This window comes from Geotrypetes seraphini, chromosome 13 (genome assembly GCF_902459505.1).
Source record: "Geotrypetes seraphini chromosome 13, aGeoSer1.1, whole genome shotgun sequence".
NCBI classification, from domain to species: Eukaryota; Metazoa; Chordata; class Amphibia; order Gymnophiona; family Dermophiidae; genus Geotrypetes; species Geotrypetes seraphini.
The window spans coordinates 81,132,631-81,151,256 of NC_047096.1; the positions used below are offsets into that span (position 1 = coordinate 81,132,631).

The 18,626-nt window shown below is 43.3% G+C and overlaps 1 protein-coding gene across 2 annotated transcripts in view; it reads left to right on the top strand.

The window, feature by feature from the left end:
- The first annotated feature begins 1,428 nt into the window (after nt 1-1,428).
- Nucleotides 1,429-18,626, top strand: part of LOC117347701 (serine/threonine-protein kinase 17A-like) — a 78,081-nt gene continuing 60,883 nt past the window's right edge. The window contains exon 1 of one of the 2 annotated variants that reach the window (XM_033918957.1): nt 1,429-1,634. In XM_033918957.1, the coding sequence (XP_033774848.1) occupies nt 1,540-1,634 (95 nt within the window). In that variant the 5' untranslated portion in view covers nt 1,429-1,539. Of the gene's footprint in view, nt 1,635-3,902; nt 4,018-18,626 lie in introns of those variants that run through there. The other variant, XM_033918959.1, reaches the window with a different exon arrangement.

Below are 18,626 nucleotides of genomic sequence, written 5' to 3' on the forward strand. Positions count from 1 at the left end.
CTGGTGAGTCTGACCTCGGTACTGGGAAAGATGGTAGAGGCGCTGATAAAGGACCGCACTGTTGATCACCTAGACGGACACAGTCTGATGAGGACCAGCCAGCATGGCTTCAGCTAAGGAAGATCTTGCTTGACGAACATGCTGCACTTCTTTGAGGGAGTAAACAGGCAGATAGACAAGGGTGACCCGGTTGACATTGGATATCTGGATTTTCAGAAGGCATTCGACAAGGTCCCGCATGAACGACTACTTTGAAAAATTGGGAGCCATGGAATCGAGGATGAAATACTCATGTGAATTAAAAATTGGTTGGCGGATAGGAAACAGAGAGTGGGGTAAATGGACAATACTTGGACTGGAAAAGTGTCATGAGTGGAGTGCCTCAGGGTTCAGTGCTTGGACCCGTGCTTTTCAACATATTTATAAATGACCTGGAAATTGGTACAACGAGCGAGGTGATTAAATTTGCAGCTGATACAAAATTATTCAGAGTAGTGAGGACGCAGAAGGATTGCAAAGACCTGCAATGTGACGTAAACACGTTCGAGAAATGGGCCGTGACATGACAAATGAGGTTTAACATGGGTAAGTGTAAGGTGATGCATGTCGGTAAGAAAAATCTTATACACGAATACAGGATGTCTGGTGTAGTACTTGGAGAGACCCCTCGCCCAGAAAAGAGACTTAGGAGAAGTGGTCAACAGGTCAATGAAACTGTCTGTGCAATGTGCGGTGGTGGCGAAAAGGGCGAACAGAATGATAGGAATGATTAAGAAGGGGATCATGCCGCTGTACCAGGCCGTGGTACGCCCCCACCTGGAATACTGCATGCAGCACTGGTCACCTTACATGAAGAAGGGTCCAGAGAAGAGCGACTAAAATGATTAAGGGGCTGGAGGAGTTGCTGTACTGTGAGAGATTAGAGAAACTGGGCCTCTTCTCTCTTGAAAAGAGGAGACTGGGAGGGGACATGATCAAAACATTCAAAGTACTGAAGGGAATAGAATTAGTAGATAAGGACAGGTTGTTCACCTTCTCCAGGGTAGAGAGAACGAGATGGCATTCTCGAAAGTTAAAAGGGGACAGATTCCGTACAAACATAGGGAAGTTTTTCTTCACTCAGAGAGTGCTGGAACGCTCTTCCGGAGTCTGTGGTAGGGGAAACCAACCTCCAGGGATTCAAGACAAAGTTAGACAAGTTCCTGCTGAGACGACCTAAGGGCCACCTGGTGAGCGGACTGTTGGGCACAATGGACCATGGTCTGACCCAGCAGCGGCAATTCTCAGGTTTCCATCTGTAAAGGACAACAACAGCTGGTGCAAACCTTGAATCTCTCTTGACATGCTGCGCTTGCCGGAAGGCCTCTAGGGGGAGCCCTTGGGAAGCTGTCACTCGGCCATTGGCTCCCAGAGGCGTCTGATGTCAGGGGCTGTTATTAAAGAGCCTTAGACGGACGGATTCTCGCCCAGAGGCAGCCTTGGTTTGCCTTCCTTGCCACTGCGAATCGGGTTTGCATTCCCTGGATTACTTTAGCCGTGATGAACAGGAACGGGATGGTGAGCCATATCCAGAGTCGGCTACGGACGGAGCCCTTCAGCAACAACTACAGCCTGGTGGGCAAAGAGCTGGGCAGGTAAGGACTGGCTGGGAGCCGGAGCCGGAGCTTCTTCCAAATACTAGGCATGAAAGTGCCAGGCTAGGGGTAGTGCGATTTGAAGAAGCAGATGCTTTTCGAAATCACGGCTTTAAGGACTTCAGAGGAAAGCTTGCAGGAAGGCAGAGGATTCATTCTGGGAATTCCTCTGCTTATTTTCCGGCTTCCCTTCTAAGTAGAGTTAAGAGTCTTTCTGCAAGTCCCACAGACATGAGAAGGAGATCTGTGGCCTGAATGGGCTCCTAGCCCAATCATGCAGCTGCCATTTGAGCTCCTGATGCTTGAAGGAGTCTCTTCCAGGTTTGCCATAGTTCCAGTGCAAAGTTTTTCCCGAACTTGACACATACTAGGGTGATGGCTCTTGCCAGGTGGAAGGGGACTTTGAGGATCCTTGGTATTAAACCCTAACGGACTCTAAAGGCTATGCTATTGCCCAACCGATTTTGCTGAGCTAAAAGAGAGCTACAATGATATAACCTACTGAAACCCAAGTTTGCCTTTCCCAGACAGTAGTTCACAGGTTGCTGTGAAAATACTCTCTCTACAACCAGGCTTACTGGTCAGGCACTAGGCCAGCTTTCTTCCCATCAAGAAAGTCCTCAGAGTTCAGTCTTTAGGCAAGATTAGGCATCGCCTAGGGGGGCAGCAGACAAAACAAAATCATAGGTCTTGAGAACCACAAAAACTCAAAGAACCATCAGCCAATCCTTTAAGCTGCCTTTTTGGCTGGTGATCATGATTGTCAAATTGAACTATCAAAATCATGGGGATAGTGGTAAGGCTGAAGGTTTGTTTAGGGCACCCAGTACCCTTGCACTGGCTCTGCCCACATCCCAATAGAAGCAGATTCACCCAGGTCTGAATGCTAGTAGCCTGGAATGGTATATTGTTCTGGAAGGGGTCCTGATGCATGACCTCATGTTGGAGGGGATAAAAAATGGGAAGAAAGGGTAGTTAAGATTTATGGTGTTGGACCCAAGCTGGCTAAAGAAGCAGAATAAATTTGATGGATCACAATTAAAGAAACAAAACATTATCCCCCGTCTGAAAGCTGTTATGTAGCTCAGATACTCGACCACTGCTGTACTCTTCATCCCTGAGATGGCTGTATATGCTCATGAAATTCACTAATATCAAAAAGCCTAAAAAAGTATATATATGTATAAGGAGGGGTCAATCTCGTATACAGTTCAATTCCAAAGACCTGCTCCTAGTACTCTGTATTCTATCTTTGCACATACAAATCTACTTTTCAAATGAAGAAAATTAATTAAAGACCAATTTAGTATGGTATACACAGGGTGACCAATCAGTTCATGGGAACGTCCTAAAAATTTCATAAGGCGTTCACCTGGGTATATCCTCAGCGCATGAGCCCAGCAAGCACCCTATAAGGTCTTGCCCACTACAAGCCGCGGAGAGAAGAGCAAGGATATATTTCTATGTAGTGGGATGTGCCCCTGAGGAAGAGAATGAAACAGGGGACTCTGTAGGGCATTCGGCTGAGGCACCCCCAAAGAGAAAGAGCTTGCACTCCTTGTGGACTTAGGAAAGCTAAGTTTTCCTTTACATTTGATTTAGTGGAGGAAACAGCTATCATCAAGAACTGTTTGATTCAAACGTTTTTATTGTTACATCGATGATTTATTTGATTCTAACTTTGTACATGGCACTTTATTATTTATTTTCTTATATATTTAAAGGGCACTTTTGCACTTAAAGATTTCCAGGTTGACGGAAGGTGATGTTTTGTGGGTAAGACCTTGTAGGGCACTTGCTGGGCTCATGCGCTGAGGATATACCCAGGTGAACGCCTTATGAAATTTTTAGGACGTTCCCATGAACTGATTGGTCACCCTGTGTATACCATACTAAATTGGTCTTTAATTAATTTTCTTCATTTGAAAAGTAGATTTGTATGTGCAAAGATAGAATACAGAGTACTAGGAGCAGGTCTTTGGGATTGAACATGAAATTCACTATACATGCCCAAGGTCAGAGTACGCCTGTCAAAATTGGTGTCAATGAAGGGAGAGGATGGGAAGGAGGATATTTATAAGATGCTTCATAATTAAGCAAAAATAAGCTCTGTTAAAGCGAGTGAGCTCTTGCAGAATGAATCGTGCGCTTGTTTTAATAGCTGATGTTCACAAGCTGCTAATGACACCCTGCTCAAAACTAGTTTTTTCTAGCAGCTTTGCTCCCTGGGAGGCTGAAGAAAAGAAGGGGGGGGAGGATGAAAGACGGAAGGCTATTTTCCTTCTGTTCTATGAAACACTGCCATGAAAAGAAATAGAAAGAGACGGATGCAGCTGGAAGGAGAAAAAGGAGAGAGATGATCTAAGCCTAAGATATAATGTAGGTGAGTAAGAAGAAGAAATTTAATTATTATAGTTCAAATCAAAGGGGCCTGTCTGGGCTCCCAATTCTGACTCATCCTTGCGATTTTCAGGCTTTTTAAATTGCTCATCAGGAAGTCAGCTCATTAGGGCAGAGACCACCTAGCTCATCTGTGCTGAAAAAGGCAGATGACAGGTTTCAGTGTGTCTTAACAAATTCAGCTAGTGAGCAGTGAGACCGTGTTCTGGTGTGTTGGGGATCAGAAGTGACGGGTGCCCCAGTTGATGACTCTGTTTTCTCTTTGGCTTTACCTATCCAGGAATGTGGGATTAGTGCAAAATCTTAGGCAGATATTCTTCTTATCTTCCCAACCTCACCATATTCTGTTGACTTGTGACCACCTGGCTAAATGATCATAAGCTAGTTCAGAGCCCTCTACTGGCTCACAGGGCATTTGAGGCCCCCTTCCTCTCCCGTAACTCTCTGGGATTTTCCAGTGCAGCCAGTGAATTCTCTTCAAGTGGTCTTCATACAATCCATTATTAGATTTTCAAACATTTCACTTATAATACTCTTCATTTTTCCTGCCTAGATTACTGTAATGTGGTCTTTGCAGGGGTCCTGCAATATCAAATTAGGTGACTGAAACTTCTACAAAATACAGCAGCTAAATTTCTATGTAATGCCCAAATCTTTGATCACATGTGGACCATTCGGGTCTCATATTTGCCGTTTTCATCTATGTTATGTTACATACTCCTTTTCTCTTAAAACTTAACTGGCTTCCGGTACAGTTTTGCTATCAATTTAAGATTTTTATGCATACCCACCAGGCTCTTCATGAATGAATCCCCTCTTATCTGTCTAACCCAGGGATGGGCAACTCTGGTCCTCGAGGGCCCAAATCCAATCGGGTTTTCAGGATTTCCCCAATGAATATGCATTGAAAGCAGTGCATGCAAATAGATCTCATGCATATTCATTGGGGAAATCCTGAAAACCCGATTGGATTCCGGCCCTGGTCTAACCTGATTTCCTCTACTGTGTCTAGTTATTTTTTGCATTCCACTTTGAAACAATGTCTGTCTCTAGTGGAGGAGTGGCCTAGTGGTTAGAGTAGCTGCCTCGGCACCCTGAAGTTGAGTTCAATTCCTACTTTGGCCTCTTGTGACTCTGGGCAAGTCACTTAACACTTCATTGGCCAAGATACAAAATAAGGACCTGTCTAAAATATGTAAACCATTTTGATTGTACTGTTTATTAGGTTCCACCCTCTTTACCCTGGAAAAGTGGAGACTTAAAGGGGACATGATAGAGACTTATAAAATCATGAAAGGCATAGAGAAGGTGGAGAGGGACAGATTCTTCAGACTAGCGGGGACAACAAAAACAAGAAGGCATTCAGAAAAACTGAAAGGAGACAGATTCAAGACGAATATTAGGAAGTTCTTCTTCACTCAGAGGGTGGTGGACACCTGGAATGCGCTTCCAGGAGAGGTGATAGGACAGAGTACAATAATGGGCTTCAAAAAGGGACTGGGTGACTTCCTGAAGGTGAAGGGGATTGAAGGATACAGATAGAGGGTAACTATACAGGACACTAAATGAATAGGGAATACCCGATTTAGGTAAAGGATCACTTACAGGTCATGGACCTGGGGGGCCGCGGCGGGAGCGGACTGCTGGGCACGATGGACCCCTGGTCTGACCCGGCAGAGGCAATGCTTATGTTCTTACCCCACTCGCCGGAAACATTTGAAATGAGTCTTGCATTCAGCCGTAACTGTCCATAAAGAATTATCTTTGAAAACATTCAAATTTTTCCTAAACACCCATTTCTTTACCCTGGGTAAGTTGACTTTTTTGGGTGAGTTATGATTCTTGAGTAGTATCTCCTCATCAATATGAATGGAATTTGTTTTCATACTGTCGCATACCACTTCAACCTGTAACATAAAGAAAAACGTCTGTCCCGTGTGTCTCCCTGAATGGGTGAGGAAATTCTGGACTTGGTCGGCCTCTTGGTAAAAAAGGATGCAGTAGAGGCGACCCCTTTCCAAGCTAGCCCAGGAGACCTGGAATTGCTTCCGTCCTGACTTGTTGAACTTTAAGCTAAGTGGAAGTGATGGCACTGAAGAGAAAGAGGACATCGCCTCTCCTACACACTGAGTTAGTGCTGCGCTGGGAGAGCAGGAGAACAGAATCCTGAGTGGATCGATTTTTCCTTTTACTGTATCAAGATTTATAAAGACTAGGGAACACTCGAAGTTACAGGGAAATACTTTTAAAACCAATTGGAGGAAATATTTTTTCACTTAGAAAAATAGTTAAGCTCTGGAATGTGTTGCCAGTGGTTAATGTAACTAGTTAAAAAAAAAAAAAAAAGGTTTGGATAAGTTCCTGGAGGAAAAGTTCATACATTGGACATTGGAGAAGCCACTGCATGGAATGCTGCTATTATTTGGGGTTTTGCCAGGTACTTGGGACTTGGATTGGCATCCATGAAGACGGGATACTGGGCTAGATGGACCCAGTAAGGCTATTCTTATGTTCTTATATAAATTGCTGCAGAGTCCTTTATCAGCTGAATTTGTGGTCCCTGCTCAATTGCCAACTTGCTTAGTAGGCGAAGGGCAGAGCCAGTACAAAGGTATTAAAATGCCCTAAACAGACCTTCAGCCTTGTGCCCCTCCCACTGTTCAAGCAATTTTCAGTCCCAAAGTCCCCCCTCCCCATCCTGAATCCTTAAAAATAAACCTGGCAGTCATGATCTTCCCAGCCACTGTACACCACACCTCCCAATCGAGATTAGGGCAGCTCAGCATCATTTGAAGTTCTCTAAATGAGGCTGGTTCCATTTATATTATTGGATTTCTTGTTACTGTAAGTATTGCCGAAAACTGAGAGTTGTTTCGAGAGCCAATCTGTGAGAATGACGTGGATACAAATTGGCACTTCACAAAATCGGCTTTTCAACTGCAGTGGCAAAGTAATGCTCAGAATTGAAGAAGTTGGTTGGGCTGAGAACTTTTCCGCACCCTCTCGTACATTTACATTGTAGGTTTCCTTTCGTTGTAATTCACTTTGAGTCATTATAGAAGAAAAGTACCAAATACCAGAATAGAATTTCTTCAATGTATTAGTAAATCGTCTCCCTCCTCCTTATGTATCTGCATACAAAACTAATTCTAAAATCTATTTGTCTGGGTAAGTGGGTTACATGAAAATTCCTCCCCCTTGGGTTAAAGTGCACAATGAAGGTTCTTTGTGAGTTTATAATATGACTCTCAGGACCTGCTTTGTTTTTTGTTTTTGCTGCCTAATCTGCCCACTGGTTAAGCCAGCCCTGGAAGTGGGCATATGAAATGCCAGTGAACCTATGCACATATTCCTAAATTCAAATGGTCCCAGTCTGATTCTCTGTGTCCTTTCTTGGGTAATATTTTTGTGTTTTAGTGCTGGAAGGCAACAAGTTAATCAGCTGGGGAGGGGATGGGGGGCTTTTTCTGAGCCAGACAGCAGCAGCCCTGTAAGCTGTCATAGCTTTCTTCCACCCTGACCTTGGAAGGGAGCCAAGAAGGTGTTCTCTTCCTGTCTGGAGAATGGAATTTGAAAAGAAGCAAAAGAACCCCCCTTCCCCCAATTCTGGTCTCGAGTCATTCCACAAATTCCAGGCAAATCAATCTCGCATATCCCAGGATCTACTGCACGGTCCTGAAAGACCTCTATGAGAGGTTAGACAGACAGGATTAGAGTCCAAGATTCATGAAATAGCAATGCATTAAACTAACCCTTTGAAAGTCCTTTCCACTATTGCCACTTTGTCATCTTCAAATGTGGGTTGTTTTTTTTCAATTTTATTATTTGTTTGTAAGTTGATTGTAAAATGCTTTGCTATGCAGGGCAGGATAGTCAGTATATTAAGATTCCTAATAAACCATATTATGGTCTCTCTATCGCTGGGTTTTACTAAACAACGGTAGAGGATTTTACTGTGGGCCTGTGAGGTAAATGCTCCAATGCTCATAGAATTCCTATGATCGGAGCATTTACTTCACTGGCCCATGGTAGAAACCTTTACTGCCATGTAGTAAAATGAGCCCCATGTTAGAGAATGACATGGGGAAAAATATTTATCACCATTCCCACCCTGTCCCTGTGAGCTCATTCATGTCCCTGCCCTTCAAGCTCGGTCTCCGTCCCTGCCCTGCAGATTGTCAGATCCCATCCACACAAGGCCTCGAATAGTTATGATTTTATACTGAACTTATTTTATTAAAGTACAATTGTCATTTTATAAACACAAATTAAACAGAGCAAGGATCAACAAAACCCTTGTCTCTCCTCCCTTTCACAAATCCCCTCCACTATTGTGAAAACTGAAGAAACCAAATTACTACAGAATGATACACAGAAAAATCAAGCTAACAGAATACTTCAGTCACACATGGCAGGAATAGTGTTAGGGGAGAGCAACTAGGGCAACTGCCCCCTAGTCAGAGAGAGAGCCCTAAGCCAGCTGGAAGCTAGAGAAGCACAGCCTGGACTTTGCGGACCCCAGTTATGTCTAATACCAGCTCTAGCAGGATACATAATTCAAATCTGAAATATTCTAATCACAAAATATTAAAACCAATTTATTTTTTTCTTTTTGTTGTCTGGTAATTTTATTCTTCAAATCACACTGGTCTCAGGCTTTGGTTTTGGGTTCCTTCTGTCTTCATCGTGGCATGGCTGGTTCCTGAAGGTAAAATAGGGCCAAGAGTAGCTGGGGAGGAGATGCCGAGCCTGACATAGGCGCAATATTTTTACCACAGGAGCAAGACTTTTCACTGCTCCCATGGGGTGGTAAAAGGTCTTGTCCCCATTCCTGCGGTAAACCAGTTGCAAATTTCTCCATTCCTGTGGATTTACTGTGGTGATCACGGTTTACCGCGATAAACGGTCACCGTGTCATTATTTACCCCATATGACTTGCAGGGAATCAGGAGACAGATTCTCAAATACCTCACAGTATTTGTCTCTGGGAAGGAAGCACTAGCAGGCCGATTCTCAGAATTGCGGTAAAACCAACAGCGCAGAAAAATAGCCCTCCAGTGTGCATATGATATGAAACTATATGCGCACTGTAAAAGTGAAAGCAAGGCAGAGGAACATGCTTGGCACATACAGGGAAAGGGGATGGGGACTTGTATACCACCTTTTTGTTGCGTTGGCATTTCAAAGCAGCACCAGGATTTGATCTAAGTGCAGTGCCAGGCAAACCCGACAATGCAGCACATATTAGTGCCACTCTTCTGTGCCTTTTTTTTGTTTCTTTTTGTTTTAAATATTTTTATTTAGAAATTTGTGTACAAGATAAAAGATACAATACTCTGAAAACAAATACAACCATTAACCAAAACTCAGGATAAGAGTCTACCGTGTGGTTTCTTCATGGAGACTAAATGAACCCAACAAGAAAAAACAGATCAATATCTGCCCTATTCCTCCCCCCCCTCCCAAGCACTCCAGTGTCAAAAATTCAAAAGAGCACTTCAGGCTCCATGGGACAAGCTATCCCAATCGGGAGTCCAAATGGACTGGAATTTTCTCCAACGGCCAGGGCCACAATTCTTAACATCCAAATAGTCATACTTTAACAAGGTAAATAGTTCATTTTTCCACATAGTAATGGTAGGCATCTCTGCTTGCCACCATTTCCTAGCCAACAAAGAAGCTTTTTGCAGCAACAATGAATTACCCTTAGACAATCCCAAAGAAGAGATCTGAGAAAAAAGCAGGACATTCGCCCGCAAAGGAACTCTTCTCCGCATGATCGTCTATAGATGAAGACCAACAAATGACCAAAAGGTTTGCACTCTATCACAGGACCAAAACATATGAGATGTAAAGTCATAACAGGAATTTGTAATGCTGTTCTTGCAGAGCAACTGAGCAAGTCAAGCACGGGAGATGCTTCATAAGAATACGCAAGCCATCACCAGTAAGCTGCTCAGAAGAAGCGAGGTCCTGATTCCACACCACCGCCACACCATCATAGTCCCAGGGAAAACTGAAACTACCCAAACTGACCTGGTGAAAGGACAAACTGGTTCTGAACCATATCTGCCATCTCTTCATTTAAAGTACTATGGTCCAAAGAGTGTAGGTAATGGGTGACTTGGCAATAAGAAAGCCAATCTCGAGCCTGCAAGATTCCCTGAGCTTGAAGATCCTGAAAGGAATCCCGCACATAACATAAACCATGGTCAGTCCATCTCCACAAATAGAACTTAGAGCCATCCAGGTTCAAATCTCGTTTTCCCCATAAGGGCAATAGTACAGTAGAGGTAAAAGGCAAATGCATAGATAGATTGTGAGCCCACCGGGACAGACAGGGAAAAATGCTTGAGAACCTGATTGTAAAAACCGCTTAGATAACCTTGATAGGTGGTATATAAAATCCTAATAAACTTGAAACATAACCATTGCCAGCACTGTTGCATAGATTTCAGCAGAGGATGAGAATGAGTAGGAAAAATCCGATGAGGTCTTTTTGCATGAAGATAATATAACAAGTGCGTCGGTGCCATCAACTGCTGTTCAAGAGAAACCGGGGTATAGTATTGAGTGTTCTTTAATCCAATCGACCAGAAGTCGAAGGAGACAAGCGATATTATATCTTCTCAAGTCCGGCAATGCCAAACCACCTCTTCCCACCGGCAGAGAGAGTTGCGCTAGGGTCAATCTGGGTTTTTTATTGTTCCACAGAAATTTATGCAAAACTTTGATATTGACCTACATCTTTATTGGTCATATACATAGGAAAAGTTTGCATCCAGCACTGTTCGCCGTACTTGAAGAAGAACACAGTACTACTCGAAAGGGTCCAGAGAAGAGCGACTAAAATGGCTAAGGGACTGGAGGAGTTGCTGTACAGTAAGAGATTAGAGAAACTGGGCCTCTTCTCCCTTGAAAAGAGGAGACTGAGAGGGGATATGATCGAAACGTTCAAGATAATGAAGGGAATAGACTTATTAGATAATGATAGGGTTGTTCACCCTCTCCAAGGTAGAGAGAACGAGAGGGCACTCTCTGAAGATAAAAGGGGATAGATTCCGTACAAACGTAAGGAAGTTCTTCTTCACCCAGAGAGTGGTAGAAAACTGGAACGCTCTTCTGGAGGCTGTTATAGGGGAAAACACCCTCCAGGGATTCAAGACAAAGTTAGACAAGTTCCTATTGAACCGGAACGTACGCAGATAAGGCTAGATTCAGTCAGGGCATTGTTTTTTGACCTAAGGGCCACCGCGTGAGCAGACTGCTGGGCACGATGGACCACTGGTCTGACCCAGCAGTTGAAATTCTTATGTTCTGGTCAGTGCCTGAGTGCTGATTGGCTCAGCCATTGACAGGAAAATAAAGCTTGACAGCTCAGATATAAGAACATAAGATTTGCTGCTGCTGATTCAGTCCCAGTGGTCCATCGTGCCCAGCAGTCCGCTCATGCGGTGGCCCTTAGATCAAAGATCAGTGCCCTATTTGAGCCAGAAAATTTTGCCCCTCCCCCTGACACACCTGGCAGGGGGATACCCACGCCTCTTGCCACTGCTGTCAAGCAACCCCCTCGTCGCACACCCCCTAGTGGCAGGAAGGATGTCTATTCCTTCCCACCACTGTCATAGGAGGGGCCGTAAGCAATCTGGGCTAATCAGAGCCTTAGACACCTCCCTGGCACATCCCAGGATGCGCTGGGGAGGGGAAGGCCCACCATTTTGAGCAGGCATCCCCTTGTGAACAAGGTGGGTGGGGGGACTTTGAGGGTACGGCAGCGGAAGGTAGTGGATATCCCTCCTGCTGCTGGGGCGGTATGTGTGTCGTGGGGGGGGGGTTTGTTTGAAGGCAGTGGAAGGAGGGAGTGGGCATCCTTCCCGCTGCTGGAGGTGTGTGTCCGAGGGGGGGGGGCTGTTGCTTGACGGTGGCAGCAGGAGGGAGTGGACCTGCTAATCTGCAATTTGGGTTTGTTTTTAAATTTGTGGGTGTATTCTGCACATGTGCCGATTTGATATCACCAGCGATTGGCACATACAAATTTAGCAACCTTCCGCAAACCTCATTTGCATGCGCAGTTTTTTAAGAATGAAATCATTATGAAATCATTACATTAGCAGCCCGTCGGATTTTACTGCAAACTTTAGAGAATCTTCCCCCTAGTCTTTATCTCTAGGCCTTAATTCTTCCAACAAGTGTGACAGGAAAAATATCCAGCTGAGAAACAACAAACTTATCCTGTACTTGAAAACACAAGAGTAAGACTGTTATTCTTCTGAAGTTGCTCAGCTTTCTGGAATGTGACAAGATAGAGGATCTGTGACTAGACAGATGGTAAGGGCAGGGTTCAAGGTAGCCAGAAATATGTGACTGGTCTATGGAGAAATCTAAAGCCTGTCTCATTTCACAGCTATGCTGCCTTTAGAGGTGGAAAGGGGAAGAGTGTCACCCACTTCCTTTAAAATAAAGGAAAGTAGCGGCAGTGTATTTAAGGCAATCTGTCAGAAAATCTTTGTACACTCCCAGCTCCTGCTGATGTCTCGTGTGTTGGAGAAAAACAAGGAGAAGTGACAGACGGGAAAAGGCATACATTGTAGCTCCTTCTGCTTAACTAGGTGTGCAAGGAGTATTCCTGGACTGATAGAACTTCCTTGCGTGCAGAAGGAATACTGTAGTCGTTGAGCAGATCCAGTTTCTGGGCTAAACATGAGAAAAGGATGATAGCTCTTGTGCAACTACAAATCCCCCAAAGCAGTGGATCCCAGAGCAGGCCTGAAGCCATCTGCTAACCCTTCTCCAGCTTCATGGTTGGCTACACAAAAGCAATCTAAGAGGGGATGTGGTTTGGTTTGGGGGAGGAGAGAATGTGAGAGATGAATGAGTGCTGTGTGGTCCCATCCTCCCTACCTCTGGCAGGCTCACACAGCTGGTCCTGTCGTGCTAATTTGTCTTTTAAGTGATTTCCTGACGTGAGAAATAAAAGCCTGAAAGCAGTGAGCAGCTTCCTGCTTGTCACATCTTAGCAGCGTGTGTCCCCCCCCCCCTCCCGCCCACTACTCCATAAGCTACTGCTGCAGAACAGTATGTAGAGCCCAATCACCTGCCTCAACTGGCCCATGCAGCATGCCATTGGTGAACTGATATAATTGTGCATTTCTTGCTCTCCTGCCCAGCCCAGTAGTAGGGGAGATAAGCAGGGTGGACCAATGCAAGACATACTATAGTTGAGTTGAAAATGCTCTGCCAAGCTAGTTCTCCATGTCATAATCTGATGGAGGAATTGAGGAAAGCAGCCTGCATTTGAGTGTCTGTCGCCGAGTTAAAAGTAGGTAGCACTCTCCAGGGGTCTGTGTGGCGTCCAGCTTCAATCTGTGCAGAGAACACACTTCAGCAAACAAGAGAGCTCTCCTTGTCTGAGCACGGTCTTCCATTTCACTGTACAGATACTGAGCATGATAAAACTGACTGTTAACTGGTACACGTGTAGCCACTATGGGGTGGTGGTGGTTGCTGAGCAGAGAAGGCCACACCGCAGGCATTATGGGAAAAGAGAAGAGGGTCACTTTTCCATAGTGAGCTCACTAATCAAAGTTGAATGTGGAAAGTGGTGCTAAATGAGTCTATAAAGGTCACTGAGCTCTAAGCAACCTTTACAGAACTGATACGTAGTTCAAATTTGAACAGCACTTAACTTGGGCAACATCTACTGAATCTGGATCATACACAAAAACTGTTTTTCCTGTTTAGTCTTGTTATTTCCAATATAAGACGTTGTGTTCAAATAATCTATTCCTATTGTTCTCAAACATTTTGGTTGGATTGGTCTTGTGGAAAAGGATTTTTTCTAAGTAAGCCATGTTGTATAGCTGAAAGAGTCGGAGTTAGCAACAGAAATGTACACCTTCATCGCTTTCTTGCTCCTAGAGCTCCCAGACTTCTTTGTATTGTAGTGAGAGATTCAAAGACTTCTCCTCCTGCTTCTTACGATTCAGATTGCTCCTAAACACTCACCTAGAAGACACTCCAATATACCATGCTCCCTGCCCTATAGTTCTTTGTGCTGATGCACCATTGGTTACAGAATCAGGATAGACATAGACATAGGCAGTGGCATAATGTGTGTGTGGGGGGGGACAACGACGACCACCCCAGGTGCCATCTTGGTGGGTGGCACTGGCAGCTCTCCACCCCCCCATGCCAAACTCGCACCTTCCCTTCCTCCTCCTGTACCTCTTTAAATCTTCACCAGCATGAGCAACTTCTCTAGCCTGCTGCTCGTGCCAACCTAGCTCCCCTCTGAAATCATTTCTGGGTTGCAGGGCCAGGAAGTGATGTCAGAGGGAAAGCCAACGCCAGCACCAGCAGCAGGCCAAAGAAGTTGCTCACACTGGCGAAGAATGAGAGGTACAGGGGAAAGGGAGGGTACAAGTGTGGCGTGGGGGCGGAAAGGAGGGTGCAAGGGGCACCACCTACCATCGCTGCACAATTGGAATTGGATAACCTCTTCAGTTTGTTTTGTTTATCTATTTAATTTCTTATACACTGAACATAAGAATTGCCGCTGCTGGGTCAGACCAGAGGTCCATCCTGCCCAGCAGTCCGCTCAGTGCTCTAAATGAGTCCAGCCTCACCTGTGTACATTCCAGTTTAGCAGGAACTTGTCCAACTTTGTCTTGAATCCCTGGAGGGTGTTTTCCCCTATAACAGCCTCCGGAAGAGCGTTCCAGTTTTCTGACACTCTCTGGGTTAAGAAGAACATCCTTACGTTTGTACGGAATCTATCCCCTTTTAACTTTAGAGAGTGCCCTCTCGTTCTCTCTACCTTGGAGAGGGTGAACGACCTGTCCTTATCTACTAAGTCTATTCCCTTCATTTTCTTGAATGTTTCGATCATGTCCCCTCTCAGTCTCCTCTTCAAGGAAGAAGAGGCCTAGTTTCTCCAATCTCTCACTATACGGCCTGCTGTACCTGAGCAGAACAATTGTTTAGTGTCTTCATTGCCATGGGTGTCTCTGCTTCACATTTGTAAGGTGGCTCTCAGTGCTTGGGTACTAACTGTAGGTGGAGCTAGAGAGCAGTCTGAAGTAGAGCAGAGTCACAGAGAAAAAAAAAAATCTGGATTGGATTCCTTCTGCATAAGGCATGCAGCCCTTGGGATACTACCTACAAGTCCTGTGATGTAAACCAGGGATCTCAAAGTCCCTCCTTGAGGGCTGCAATCCAGTCAGGTTTTCATTGCATATTCATTGGGGAAATCTTGAAAACCCGACTGGACTGCGGCCCTCAAGGAGGGACTTTGAGACCCCTGATGTAAACCATTTTAGTTTTTTTGTAAATGGTATAAAAAAAGTTTTAAATAAATGTCTCCCTTATCTACTGGAAAAGAGCATACCAGGGTTAGTACGTAATCTCTTTATTGTAGCTATACTAATAAGAACATAAGAAGTTGCCTCCACCGGGATCAGACCAGAGGTCCATCTCACCCAGCGGTCCGCACCCGCGGCGGCCCATCAGGTCCATGACCTGTCAAGTGTTCCCTGCCCTAAAAAACCTATCCTTACTTCTATCTGTATCCCTCAATCCCCTTTTCCTTCAGGAATTTATCCAAACCTTCTTTGAATCCCTGTAGTGTCTTCTGCCCCACCACAACCTCCGGGAGTGCGTTCCATGTGTCCACCACTCTCTGGGTGAAGAAGAACTTCCTGGCATTGGTTCTAAACCTATCCCCTTTCAGTTTCTCCGAGTGCCCCCTTGTACTTGTTGTTCCCCACAGTCTGAAGAATCTGTCCCTGTCTACCTTATCTATGCCTTTCAGGATCTTGAAAGTTTGTATCATGTCTCCTCTAAGTCTCCTCTTTTCCAGGGAGAACAGCCCCAGCTGTTCTAGCCTGTCGGCATACGAATAAATGTTTATAAATAGAAAATGTAAATAAAGTAATCTTTTTATTGGACTAATTAATACTTTTAAATTATTTTTTTACTAACTTTCGGAGACCAAAACCACCTTCAGGGCAGGGCAGGATACTGTATCAACAGTATACTGTACTGACCTGAGGAAGGAGGTTTTAGCCTCTGAAAGCTTATTGAAAAATGGCATTCTGATTTTCAAATTTTTGTTTTCTTTCTATTTGTTAATTTGTAAAGTGGTGGTAGTGTTTTCAAATTTCCATCTTCTGACAATCTTTATATTTTGCCCAGTATTAGGGGACATGTGTTGCATCATGAAGTTAAACTATTTTTAGTCCGTAGATACTTATCCCATGCTTGGGGAGGGTCTGTTTGTATGAAAGAGGCCAGTTATTCTACATAGACATTGAATGCTATCTGTATCAATCCAGTCTGTAGAATTTTTATTCTTTGGACTGTTTGGTTTCTCATAAGCCTTGTGCTATAGGTTAATGGTAAGAATTGCCTGTATAGGTTTCAAGGTTCCTGGGAATGACAGAGAATAGCACTCTTTTACAAAACTGTGCGGTTGGTGCACTTATTGCAGCAACATCACTAGCGTGGATTTGTAAAAGAAGCCCTGTGTGTAATACTTGATATATCTTCAATTATGTCTTTTTCGCTCACAATTTTTTTTTAAAAAAAAGCTTTTTTTTATGTTCTTATTTTGGGAACTGAATAAGAACTAACATTTTTGGGCGAGCTGGACTAAAATATCGCTAGTATTGAGCTGATGTTTGGGTTTCTGTGCGCAGTGCAGAACTTGGCGTACCTCACAAGTTGTACTTTATTGATCTTTCAATCAAAATAAAAGTTAACACCCCCACCCCCACCAATTCTCTATATAAAGGCATATCCCAAAAGAAAATAAGGCGTTTACAAATAGTCCAAAACACTGTAATAAAAATCATTACAAATTTTGAGACATATGATCATGTCATGCCACTCCTTAAAAAAAAACAAAAAAAAAACTTTTTGGCTACCAGTTCCTCACAGAATTACAAACTAGCCCTCTTAACATTTAAAATCTGACAGACAAAATTGCTGGTATTTTTGGACAGGCTTCTAATTCTGTATGTTACTTCAAGGACTCTTAAGATCCACAAATCAGCAACTCCTTACAATACTTTCTTTAAAGGTCATAAATAACGAGGCGAACCAAAATCTTTTCAGTAACAGCTCCCCAGCAATGGAATCGCTTCGTAACTCATCTTAGAGAAGAAAGGGCATTAGATTTCAAAGTTCCCTCTACTGTAGATGATCATTATTCTGTGACATTTATAAATTAGCCTTTTTAAGCAACCCATTACCCTTCCCTTTAATGTTTTTTCCTTATTCGTTTCTCTTTTCAACCCTTTTACCTGAATTTCAAGTTTTAGTCATGGTCTCTGTCAATTATATGTTTCTATTCGCCTTTTTAAAAAAAAATTTTATAAGCGTTTAATCAAATTTTAAATGAAACTTGGAAACCACCACCACAGGCTTAAAATGTTTATTTGCAATAATAATAATCATAATAACTTTATTTTTATATACCGCAATACTACAAACAGTTCAGAGCAGTTTGACTGTATACAGACAGCAATATTACAAAAAACTTTCAAAATTACATTAACATGGTGATTAAGCAATTTTTCCTGGAAGTGTTTTTAGAAATACAGCATGGTAGAAATGGAGTCAGAGAAATCTGTCAAAGAGATAAGTTTTGATTGACTTCAATGTCTTAGCCCCATAAAATTGCATCAAATAAACTTTGTTTTTGAGCGGGAAGATGCAAGATTGTGGAGATAGTGAGGGGATGGGGATGAAAAATGCCTTTCACTGCTGGGATGGTATGGGACGGGGATGAACCTTTATCCCCACGTCACTCTCGACTTTAAACCCAAGACTGCAGCAGCATCTTTTCTGCATCCTGCTCTCTGTACCAAGTAAAAGAATCCATAAATACAAGGGTACAGTCGTATATGTCAAGCCAAAAAATTCAAAAAGAAAACATACTGTATATTAGTTTAACAGAAAAATCCCATTCATACCAAATCAATATCAATTATCTGTCAGGAATAGAAATAAGCATTCTGGACTATCGGATGAAGAAATTACCTGCTCTGAGAGAAGCATTTTTCAAGATAAGTGTGCCAAAGCCTTCACATGCTTGAATATGAAATTGATATAATCTTTTGGTTCCTGACTGTAGTCATTGCAATTTGTTTTATGCAGAATTAACCCTTTGCTCATACATAGCGATGAATATGACACCAAATGAAAGATTGACTGAATATATATGTATGGAGTTTTTTTTTTTTCAGACCAGTGATGATACGGGTGGCTTAGGGTACTGTGTAGTCCCAGCTGCCCGTGTATGAGGCCTGTTTTTCTCTGTTTTTTGTATTTATTATTTTTCTGTCTATTTTGATATTGATTTGGCATGAATGGGGTTTTTCTGTTAAACTAATATACAGTATGTTTTCTTTATGAATTCCAAGTAAAAAAATACCCAAGCACATTTAAAAGCATAGATAATGTAACCAGTTACTAAACCATACTGGATGTCCAATTTGTTCATCTGAATGTCAGATTACATTCAGAGATCTCAAAGTCCCTCCTTGAGGGCCGCAATCCAGTCGGGTTTTCAGGATTTCCTCAATGAATATG